This window comes from Myotis brandtii, unplaced genomic scaffold (assembly GCF_000412655.1).
Source record: "Myotis brandtii unplaced genomic scaffold, ASM41265v1 scaffold49, whole genome shotgun sequence".
Classification (NCBI taxonomy): Eukaryota; Metazoa; Chordata; class Mammalia; order Chiroptera; family Vespertilionidae; genus Myotis; species Myotis brandtii.
In genome coordinates, this window is record NW_005368707.1 from 6,869,699 (window position 1) to 6,882,138 (window position 12,440).

At 37.6% G+C, this 12,440-nt stretch overlaps 1 protein-coding gene across 2 annotated transcripts in view; it reads left to right on the plus strand.

Annotated features, from left to right (window-relative positions):
- Window positions 1-12,440, plus strand: part of OPTN (optineurin) — a 44,354-nt gene that overhangs the window by 12,701 nt on the left and 19,213 nt on the right. For both annotated transcript variants that reach the window (XM_005876577.1, XM_005876578.1), the window contains exons 6-9: window positions 7,479-7,581; window positions 8,701-8,816; window positions 10,105-10,254; window positions 10,809-10,902. In XM_005876577.1, coding sequence (XP_005876639.1) covers window positions 7,479-7,581; window positions 8,701-8,816; window positions 10,105-10,254; window positions 10,809-10,902 — 463 coding nt within the window. The remainder of the gene's footprint in view (window positions 1-7,478; window positions 7,582-8,700; window positions 8,817-10,104; window positions 10,255-10,808; window positions 10,903-12,440) is intronic.

Sequence of the window (12,440 nt, forward strand, 5' to 3'; positions counted from 1 at the left end):
TTCTAACTCTCTATCCCTCTCCCTTCCTCTCTGTAAAAAAATCAATAAAATATATTTTTAAAAAAAGTTTTAGTTGGGAACTTTGAATTCTCTCATTATATATTTCAGTAAGAAAAATAACTAATAGCTGATCAGCCAGTTTGCATCTCTAAGTCATCTTGAATCATTTGGGATAAGAAATTTGTGACTTGAACACACATCTATCTCTTTCAGTCAGGGTTTTATGGAAATAGCAAAAATGTGGAATTCATGAATTAGTTTAAATATAAAATCTACCACTAAATAGCCAAGAACTACTTGATAAAAGTGGTCTTACTTGTCTAGGCCTCTAGTTCCTCATGGATAAAATGGCACCAGAATATTTGGCCAACCTATAAACAGGGTTAAAAAGTAGGGTCAAATGCAACTAAAGCGTGTCCCAAAATTCATGCAAGAAGTAATTTTGATAGAAAACACAGGTTTATAATTAAAAATTGTAAATTTTTTATTGATTCATAAAGTATACAGTATAGGGTTATGTGTGGAATAGCATATCGGGTAAATGGCCTCCACAGCTTTGCTGGTACATACACACTTTTTTGTTATTGCCTGACCAGCCGCATTTTCGAAGAAGAATGGTCCGATGTTGCCTCCAGCCCAAAAGCCACACCAAACAGTGACATGTTGTGGATGCATTTGTTTCTCAACAATCACTTGTGGATTTTCTGAACCCCAAATGCGACAATTTTGTCGATTAACCACTCCATCAAGATGAAAATGAGCCTCATCGAAATTCAGCCACATTTATGCAAAACAGTCATGGAAAATTTCAACAAAAGAGTGCGTATGTGCCAGCAAAGCCGTGGAGGCCATTTACCTGATATGCTATTCCATACATAACCCTATACTGTATATTTTATGAATCAATAAAAAATTTACAATTTTTAATTATAAACCTGTGTTTACTATCAAAATTACTTCTTGCGTGAATTTTGGGACAACCTTTATTTTTTAAATTATGTTTGGTGTATACTAAGGAGTGAAATTGCTGGTTCATGTGGTTACTACATACTCAAGTTTCAGAAACTACCAAACTTTAGGCCATAGTGGCTGCACCATTTTATATTCCCACCAGCAATGTAGGAGGGTTCCAATTTCTCTACATCCTCAACAACACTTGTTATTGTCTGTCTTCCTAATTATGGCCATCCTCATGGATGTGAAGTGGTGTCTCACTATGATTTTGATTTTATTTCCCTAATGACTAATAATGTTGAGTATCTTTTCATGTTGACCATTTTATACATCTTCTTTGAAGAAATATCTATTCAAATCCTTTGACTATTTAAAAAAAAATTGCCGTCTTCTTATTATGAGCTCATTATATATTCTGGATACAAGTCCTTTATGAGACTTTTTATTTGCAAATATTTTCTCCCATTCTTTGGGTTATCTTTTTCATCTCTTTGATGGTATCATTTGTAGCACACTTTTTAAAAAATATATTTTTTTATTGATTTCAGAGAGGAAGGGAGAGGGAGAGAGAGATAGAAAGATCAGTGATGAGAGAGAATCATTGATCAGCTGCCTCCTACATGCCCACCACTGGGGATCGAGCCTACAACCCGGTCATGTGCCCTTGACCGGAAAGAAACCCGGGACTCTTCAGTCCGCATGCCAACACTCTATCCGCTGAGCCAAACCAACTAGGCACACACTTTTTTTTTTTAATGTACTCCAATTTATGTTTTCTTTTGTCTCTTGTGCTTTTGGTATCATATCTAAAAGACCACTCACTAACCCAAGGTCACAAAGATTCCCTCCTATGTTTTTTCCTAAGAGTTTTATAGTTTTAATACTTACATTTAAGTGTATGATCCATTTTTAGTTCATTCTTTATGGTGTGAGGTAGGGTTCAACTTCATTCTTTGGTGTATCGATATCTAGTTGTCCTAACACTATTTGTTGAAAAGATTATTCTTTCCCACACTGCAGTGTCTTGGTACCCTTGGGGTAAATCAGTTGACCATAAAGGCAAAAATTAATTTCTAAACCTCCAATTTTATTCCATTGATCTATTTAACTATCCTTATGCCAGTACTACACTGTCACAAATACTATAGTTTTGTTGTAAATTTTGAAGTGGGGGAAGTGTGAGTCATCCAACTCTTTTCTACTTTTAAAAGATAGTTTTAGCCATTCAGAGTTGCTTGTATTTCTATATAAACTTACGGTAAGTTTGTTAATTTCTGGTGGGGGCAAGGCTAGCTTGGATTTTGTTAGTGTTTGCAGTGATTCTATAGATCAACTTAGGGAACACTGCCATCTTAACAATAGTAAGTCTTCTGATTCATGGACATGGGGTATTTAGGTCATCTTTAATCTCTTTCAGTGATGTGTTATAGTTTTCAGCATAAAACAGGTCTTACATTTCTTTTTCAAAATTTATTCCCATACATTCTAGTGTTTTGGTGCTTAATTTGGTGTTTTCTTAATTTCATTTTTGGATTATTCATTGCTAGTTATAGAAATACATCTTATTTTTGTATATTGATCTTGTAGCCTGCAACTTTGCTGAACACACTTATTAGCATTAATAATTTTTAATGAGTTCCTTAATATTTTCTACATACAAGATCATGTCATCTACAAATATAGTTTTGCTTCTTCCTTACCAACCAGGATATATTCTTCTTGCCTGATGACAGTGGCTAGAACTTCCAGTACAATCTATAATAATAAAAGCGTAATATGCTAATTAGACCAGACGACCTTCCGGATGAAGCTGGAGCTTCGAGGGAAGCCTGGGTCCTGGGTGCCTGCCGGCGTCCGGAGGGGAGCCTGGGTCCCGGGTGCCAGAGGGAAGCTGGTGCCGGTAGCAAGGGGAAGGAAGACCTGCTCTTGCACAAATTTTGTGCATCAGGCCTCTAGTATTATATATACTATTTTGACACATAATTTTTTGCAGTAATGTAATTATCGCACAAATCTTTCTTCTAATTAATTTTCTTTCAATGTGCATGAATCCATGCACTGGGTCACTAGTGTTAAATAAAAGTGGAGAGAGGAGACACCCTTGTCTTGTTCCTAATCTTAGGGGGAAAGCTTTTAGACTTTCACCATTAAATATAACTACTCATCAGGGTGATGGAGACTCAGATATGGTGCCTACCTGCTGGCTCTGTGTAGGGAGGGCTCAAAAAAGAAGCAGTAGCCTTTACCAGTACTTCTCCCTTGGAAAAAGCTGCCCCTCCAGCTCTTGCCCTGAAACCAGACACTTCAGTTTCTCCCCATATGTCCCTGTGCCTTTTGAGCTACTGCCCCAGCACTGGAGCTCAGAGTGAGTGAGTCTGCTGGTTTTTACAGCCAGATGTTACTTGAGACTTCTCTTCCTGGCACTGAAATCCTGAGCTGGGACCCCTCACCCTCACAAGGGACCTCTGGAGCCTAGCTATCCCTCCTGATTTTTATCTGCCGCATGTGGGAGTGGGACCAGCCAATTCTGCATTCCATCCCTCCTACAAGTCTCAATGTGGCTTCTTTATATCCTTAATTATAGGACTTCTAGATTTCATGCAGTTCTGAATGATAGTTATTCTGTAGTTTGGTTGTAATTTTGATGTGGTTTTGGGAGGATGTGAGTACTGCATTTATCTACTCTGCCATCTTATTACAGCTGATTTTAAAGGTAAAATATTATCCTATATAATAAAAGCCTAATATGCAAATCAACTGAATGGTGGAATGACCGGTGGAACAACCAGTCGTGATGACACTCACTGACCACCAGGGGGCAGACACTCAACACAGGAGCTTCCCCCAGCCCGCAGGACCCAGGCCAGCCAAGGCGGGTGCCAGTGGGGGCCCCCTCAATTGCCCCGCCAGTCGCCCTGCAGATCGGCCCTGATCACCAGCCGGGCCTAGAGATCCTACCCGTTCACTAATTTCATGCACTGGGCCTCTAGTGCTTTAATAGTTATGAGTAATCAGTGTGTTAGTTTATTTCAGGCATGTTTCCTCTCCTAAGTTCTGTACACCATTCTAAGTGTCAAGTGTAGCCAGTAATTCATCCTTACTTAGACAACATGATTAGCTTTAATAATAAAAGTATAAACTTAGGCCCTGGTCAGTGTTGCTTAGTGGTTAGAGCAGTGATGGCGAACCTATGACACGCGTGTCAGAGGTGACACGTGAACTCATTTTTTTGGTTGATTTTTCTTTGTTAAATGGCATTTAAATATATAAAATAAATATCAAAAATATAAATCTTTGTTTTACTATGGTTGCAAATATCAAAAAATTTCTATATGTGACACGTTAGAGTGTCAGCCCACACACCAAAGGGTCCCAGGTTCGATTCCTGGGCAAGGGTATGTACGGGAAGCAACCAATTGATGTGTCTCTCTCATATCTATGTTTTTCTCTCTCTCCTCCACTCTCTCTTAAAAGCAATAGAAAAATATCTTTGGTGAGGATTAACAACAACAAAAAGCAAACTTAGGAGTGTGCTAATTATACACCCTGATTTTTCATTACATGTGTGTGTGTGTGTGTGTGTGTGTGTGTGTGTGTGTGTGTGTATACACTAGAGGCCCGGTGCATGACATTCGTGCACTGGAGGGTGTGGGGGTCCCTCAACCTGACCTGCACCCTTTCCAATCTGGGAGCCCTCAGGGGAGCCCTCTCCAATCCGGGAGTTTCTGTCTGTCTTTGCAATCATATGAGCAAATTGTCTGAGACCCCAACTCAGTTTGGTTTGTTGCTCACAGAATAGTAGAGGCTCTCCTTTAACCCTGCCCCAATTGGATCTTAATCCACTTATTTGCTTAGCTGGGAACAGTGTCTGTGCACCAATTAGGTTTGGCAATTTGCAACAGATACCATTATTGTTTGTTTTATTTTTTATTACCATTAAGTTCCTTTTTAAAAATCAGTTTTGCATTCATATAAAGACTTGGTTGTTACATAGTTTCTTATGGGAAAATAGCAGCTCCTTGACCAAACCCCTTGCTTCCTTTTCCTGCTTCCCACACAACCATTTTCAACATATTTACCTGGTTCATTTGATATTTACCTTCATATATCAGGCTTAAATGGCTACTTAAAATTTCCCCCCTATATTAAACATAATCTGTTGACCTCCCACTGTAAAGAATGAAAATTTAACTGTCTTTCACCCCCATCATCACCACCACACACATGCTTCTGGACCCTTCTTCCCCTCCTAGTCCAACTCTGAAATTGATTATAATACATTGAAACTTAGTTAAATCATGAATCAGTGTTTTTATTATGCACATACACACAGTTCTCAGTTAAGCTGTGCTCTATGTCTTGACCAGCTTTCCTTCTGTGTGTATGTATGTGTGTGTGTGTGTGCGTGTGTGTGTGTGTGTGTGTGTGTGTGTATTTTTTTTTTACCTCTCTGCATATTTACCTTTCAAATTTTTGCTTATTTTCCCCCTTTCCAAATGGGGAAATCTGTCAGTTACATTCAAACATGTTAGTACTATCCAGTAGTAGTTTCTTCTTGATGACTTTTTTCCTGGTGTCTGGCCTGTTTGCTTTCTAGGACCTGCTGTTTTTCAGTTACCTTGGAATCTCCCTTTCCCATCTTCCTGTGGAATTCCTTCCGCTCTCCTGTGTTGGATCACCTGTTCCCTGAATCCAATGTTTTTCTTAATCTTAAAAAAAAATTTTTTTCAAATAGGGCTCATGACATCTCTAATTTACTAAGAAAATATATGGGGAGTATATTTTCTAAGATCTGCATATCTGAAAATCTCTCTATCTTCATACTTTATGGATAGTTTGGCTAGATATAAAATTCTATGCTGCACATAATTTTCCTGAATTTTGAATGCATTACTTCATTGTATTATACCTTCTGATATTACTGCTAAGAAAGCCATTATAATTTGATTCTTAATCTTCTGGAATGGAATTTCTCATGTGCTTTGGAGTGAGCCTCTTTTTCATGCACTTATTCTGGACACTTGGGCTTTAATTTTGCAAACTTGTGTCCTTCAGTTCTTGAAAAATTGTCTTGAATTAATTTAGGTATAATCTCTTATCCTCATTTTTTTTTCTGTTCTCTCTAACACTACTCATTATGAATTGGACAAATCCTGGACAAATCCTCTAATTTCCTTAACTCTGTTCTTCTTTCTCTCTTTCTCCTTTCTGATACATTTGATCAACTTTCATCTTCCTTTTTGGAGGGAGGGTGGGGTCCTTTGAATGTTCCTTTTTTATAATGTTGCATTTTGTTTTGGTTGTAATGTTTCCTGTGTCTTTAAGGATATTAATGATAGTTCTTTGGAAGTTCCAACCCCCACTCCAGCATATTCTAATTTAAGTAAATTGCATTTGTTGTCATTTACTTTTTTCTGTTTCCGTTTAAGATTTTCCTCAAGTGTCTGGTAATCTTGCTGTCTGATCAAATATAAGAGGGGGAATTAGAAGCTAACTGTGTCACGTGTAGGGAGATCTGGCTTGGAGATTTCCTTAGGGAACCCCATGTTAGAAACATTAAATCTTTTCAATCCTCCTGGTCACATACTCCAGAGGAAACTTCCAGTTTCCTGCCTGGAGGGTACTCTTCTAGATGCCAGGATTCTTGAGATTAATAGAAGACTGAGGTTCTCAGTACTCTGTGTGTAAGCTCCCTGGTTTTCAGTAGGAAACCCTAGCCCTCAACTCTGACTAATGAAGGGTCCCTTTATTTTGCTATCTTCTAGTCCTTTTTACTAGTAAACATACCCTTTCTTTACCCAGAGGTACCTGTTGTCACCAACCCCTGAGCCTTTTGGGTTCAAATTGAGTTACATCTTGGCTCTGTTGGCTTCAGATCCAGACTTTTGGGGCTGCCAAGTGAGTTCCCACTCACATCTATGCTTCCCAAATCTTATTTTTTCTTCTTCTTCCTTTCTCTTTGTTCTTGTAGTATATGGCTTTTTAAGTCATTTGGGGTAGGGGGAAATTGCATATATTCAATCTACCATCTTTAACCACAAGTCTCTTTCATTTTTATTGGGGCTTTCATTGATTATGATTCAGTGGAAGAATGTTGCTACATTTGTTTGTTTTTAGGGACTTGTAAACTTAGATGGGTCCAACAAGAAAAGTCTTTCCTTCTCTGCTGAATTCTTATAAAAGACACACACACACTCATGTAACACACAAGCATGCACATGTGTATACACACAAATTTTTAAAATATTTGTGTTTATGTCAGTGACATGAAAAGAGGCAGTGTTTTTTCAGTCTTCGGGATGAATTATACCTTTTACCTCTGTGTGCATTCATCTCTTAATTCAGTTCTAGCCAATTTTAGGATGAAAGCTAAACCAAAGCTAATACATTGAATGCAAAGAGATTTTTAAAACCCCTGATCCTTTATCCAAAATTTGAACAGTGTTCTTTTTGGTGCTTCTGCAATTGTTATTCCTTTTGAAATCAAAGATAAAGTAATTTCTCTATATTCTGTAAATGTTTAGAATTTCAGATTTTGAAAAGAAAGCCAATGATCGTTCGGATATGGAGACCCAGACAGAGGGGAACACAGAAAAAGAGGAAGAAGAGAAGAAAGACACAGAAACTGTGGGTACTATATTTGTAAGATTGTTCTCACACCCATAACGAACATAAGAGTAGTACAGAACCTGGAGTCGAATCTTGTGATGTGTTATTAGCTTTAGAAATTTATAAATAATTTTAACATTGAATATTTTCTTCTTCGGTCATAGTTCCTTGTCCTGATTTGAATTTCATTCACTGTAAATTGTAGTGAGATGTATTCCTAACCTAGTGATTTTAGGAAATGACTCTTCTTCCTCTTCTTGACTGATTTCCTCTCCTGAATTCCTAAGTGAAAAGGCCTGGTAAATGAGAAAGAATGTTGACTACTTTATAATGAGATCATTTGAGGATATGGCTCAGAAACTTGAATAGAAGTGAAAGATATTGGTTCTATCCCACTACTGGTTTGAGTAAAATAGTTTCAATGAGAAAAGTTCATTGTTTAATGGCAACTCATTGACTATCTTGGAGTCTGAAAACATAGTCTTAAACCTAGGGAAAGTTGATGAAGCCAGGAAGTTGTAAGAGCCACAATAACCCATACAATTTAGCTAATTCATTTATTTAACAAATATATATTGAAAGACCCTCTACTTTCTAGAAAATGGAGAACATTTAAAAAACTGAGATGAAGGGACAACCCGTGAGTAATAGTACCCAGTTCACTAAAACTATTTGATAACCAATAATAGATAAAGAAGTACTGAGACTTCCAAGGCACCATAAAAGTCACTGACAAAAATTCTAGAGCTTCCAGGAGAAAGGTGGTACAGAGAAAAGAGTTGAGTTTACTAGAAACATAAACCTGACAGGAATATGGGTTTGAGTTGCTAACTGAATAAACTAGATTGTGCTTTGACACCACTGTGATCTATGATCCCCTGAACTATGATCAGGATTAATTTTAATTATGGCAAAGTTATTATCACAAGTGCATCCCAATTGATCTATTAATACTCTATGAGGGAACAGTTGTATCCAAACTTTTTTTTTTATACAAGATATTTGGGGCATTCATTGTCAAAAGTTTAATCCTATCACCAGTCAGTCTTAACTGGACACTAATGGTTCACACTGTTTCCCCACAAAGAGGTGCTTTTAATGTGATGCAAATTATGTTTGGGATTTTCTGTACGACAGGTTGGAAGTGAAGTGGAAGCCTTGAACCTTCAGGTGACAGCTCTGTTTAAGGAGCTTCAGGAGGCTCATATGAAACTCAGTGAAGCTGAGCTAATGAAGAAGAGACTTCAAGAAAAGTAAGAATGAGAGATGAATTTTATCTTCCTTCATAAAATGTACATTTTTATATAATATATTACTGTATGAAAACATAGTTTTGTTACTGTGTTACTGACCAAAACAAAAATAGAGATCTAATTAAAATATGAATTCAGAAAACACTAATGTTCAGGTTAATATATAAACATGAAATACTTATAGTGATGTGGGGGAATGGGGCCTGGGGACTCCAATTCTGCTGTTTGGGGACATTTGTTAAGCATACTAGCCTATCTGAGGACCTGTAAAAAGCAGTGAAGTGGATCTTTTGTGACTTACATTAGCTGACATGTGAACAAACATAAAAGAAAGCTGCAAATATCAAGAACTTGAGTGAGATTTACTTAGAAAAAATTTTTTTCAAATAATTATAAAGGCTAACATATAAATTGAGAATTTTGCATTTGCTGGTTTCTCTTGATGTAAGAGGTTACCCCCACCCCCCCAAATTTAAAAAAGTTAAGTTGATGTTGTTCTTTTGGCTTAGTAGGCAAACATATTCCCAGCATAACATACAAACATGTTTGCTTCGAGTTACATTTTCCAAGGCTGTAATTTCCAACATGGCAGTTATAGCTAAGAATTTGGCCAAACAGACCTTAGGTTGAAATATAGATCTACAATTTATTTGTGGTATTAACATTGGGCAAGTTATTTATTTAACCTCTCTGAGCCTCAGTTTTATTATTTGTAAAATTTGTGTCATAATTCCTATGTCATAATGCATTAAGTGAGATCATGTTTAACATGCTTGGCATTGATGCCTTGCACATAATTATCACTGATTCATATTTGCTATTATTATATTGAAATTCTTTTTTTGATCTTTAAGAGAATTTAGGGTATTTCCTTTTCCCCTGTTGAATCTTTGTCAGAAGTCATAGTCTTTTTGCTTAACAGAACCCATCACTTTTTAAAATACAGAAGATATCCATGGATCACCATATGAGAGGCATCTTCAGGCAATTTACTACTCTGGTCTGTGACTAAAAAACAAAAATATATTTGCATGACTACTTAATTATTACAAGTGGGCAGTAGTTTGTGTGATCTTATATCTGTGCTTTTTTATGTGTAGGCATAGGGGTTCAGAAAAACTACTTGCTTCTAGTCAAGAAGGAGGATAGAATATTTTATTTTGTACTACTAAATCCTTGAAAAACGCAATCCCAAAATTCTTTATATTTGCTAATCTTTGGATTTGTTTAAAAACCACAGAAAATGAAGGAGCATTGTATATCTTCATGTTATTTTTATCTTTCTTAGATGTCAGGCCCTTGAAAGGAAAAATTCTGCAACCCCATCAGAGCTGAATGAAAAGCAAGAGCTTGTTTATAATAACAAAAAGTTAGAGCTACAAGTGGAAAGCATGCGATCAGATATCAAAATGGAGCAAGCAAAAACAGAAGAGGAAAAGTGAGTATGCTGTGATTGAATGGCTACTTGCACAAAGAAGATAGAATAGCTCTTTTATACAGATTGAAATTAGGATTTGAAAATACATTTACATTTTTTTCTTTTATTTGAAGGAGTGCTAGGAGACTTTTCTGAGGAGATAAAATTTAAGTTTTATAACAAACATTAAAATTACTTGTAATCTTATTTTGATTTTTTTGGAAAAAACTGTTTTCTTTGAGAGTAAGAACATGCTTGTAGGTGGTGGGATGGTAAAAGTAAGAGAAAAGAGCCCTGGCTGGTGTGGCTCAGTTGGTTGAGCATTGTCCCATACACTGGAAGGTCGCCGATTTGATTCCCAGTCAGGGCACATGGCCAGGTTGTGGTATTGGTCCCCAGACAACACAATCAATGTTTCTCTCTATTTAAAAAAAAAAAAAATCAATAAAAACCTTTTTTTTTTAAGTAGGAGAAAAGATTTTGCTCCTTGAGTGTTCAGAAGGTTGAGAGGCAAGACTGTAAGTTTCCATGATATTTTCCCCCAAGATTCCATTTCTCAATTTCTTTTTAAACAGGTCCAAATTAGCCACTCTACAGTTGACACACAACAAACTTCTTCAAGAATTCAGTAATGCATTGAAAACAGTTGAAGAATTAAAACGGAAAGAGGTACTCATAGAAAAAAATTACTTTGATAGCCTAGTAAGGGATGGAAACTATTGAACATTTTATATGTAAAGTAGTTGCATTGATCTTTAATTAAATCTGGTTTCAAAGGTTGTTTTTCAGTTTATAATTGACTAGAGGCCTGGTGCACAAGATTCGTGCACTAGGGGGTGAGGGGAGTCCCTCAGCCTGGCCTGCGTCCTCTTGTAGTCCGGGACCCCTCGGGGAATAGCCAGCAGTCAGGCACCCCTCTCGCAGTCCGGGGCTCTCGCAATCCGAGACCCCTCGCTCATTACCGCCTGCCTGCGCTTGCCAGCCATGAGCCCGGCTTCTGGCTGAGCAGCGCTCCCCCTGTGGAAGCGCACTGACCACCAGGGGGCAGCTCCTGCATTAAGCATCTGCCCCCTGGTGGTCAGTGCGCATCATAGCGACCGGTAGTTCCGCCGTTCGGTCGATTTGCATATTATGCTTTTATTATATAGGATAGGATTTCTTGTGTCTAAGTGCTTATAACTTCTGATGTTCCATGTATGTACAGGCATACCTCAGAGATATTACAGGTTCACTTCCAGACCACTGCAATAAAGCAAGTCACTTGAATTTTTTGGTTTCTGAGGGTGTATAAGAATTATGTTTCACTACACTATAGTTTATTAAGTGTACAATAGCTTTATGTCTAAAAAATCTACATACCTTAATTTAAAAAATACTTTATTGATAAAAAATGCTAACCATCATCTGAGCCTGTAGCAAGTTTAATCTCTTTGCTTGTGGAGGGCAAATTTGTAATAAACACAGTATCTGCAAAGCACAATAAAGCCAAGTGCAATAAAATGAGGTATGCCTGTATAATGTGCTTTTTGTACAAAGTGGTGCTAATGTCCTATCGTCAGGGAGTAAACTAGCATTTCCCACAATGGGTGGGTTTGTAGGAGAGCTGAGAGCATGGGCTCCTCTGTGAGTAGTGCATAGTGAGATTGCTGGCTGGGGTTGGAGAGGACATCTACTGAATGGAGCTATCACAAGGCTAGCTTGTCTGCTATCAGTGAACCTAAGACCCTGGACTTATTGGGCTGCAACTTAAATTAGTAATAATGCCCAGCATGATGTGATCATTTTAACACCATGGATAGGTATGTGAGGTTACAAATGTGTTAAATAACCTAATGGGAGGAGTCCTTTCACAATGTATACATATATCAAATCATCACATTGTACATTTTAAATATCTTATAATTTTATAATTTTATTTGCCCATTTTACCTCAGTAAAGCTGGAATAAATAAAGATGATGGAAGCTTTGACTTAGATGGAGTCTTTGAGCTTATCCTATATAATAAAAGAGAAACATGGTAATTAGCCGTACGGCCACTACCCTTCCCATTGGCTAATCAGTGAGATATGCAAATTAACTGCCAACCAAGATGGCAGCCGGCAGCCAGGCAGCTGACGCAAACAGGGAGGCTTGCTTGCTCCAGTGACGGAGGAAGCCAGGTTCCCCACCTGCCTTGCCGGCCTCTCAGCTGCTCTCTAAGAAACAT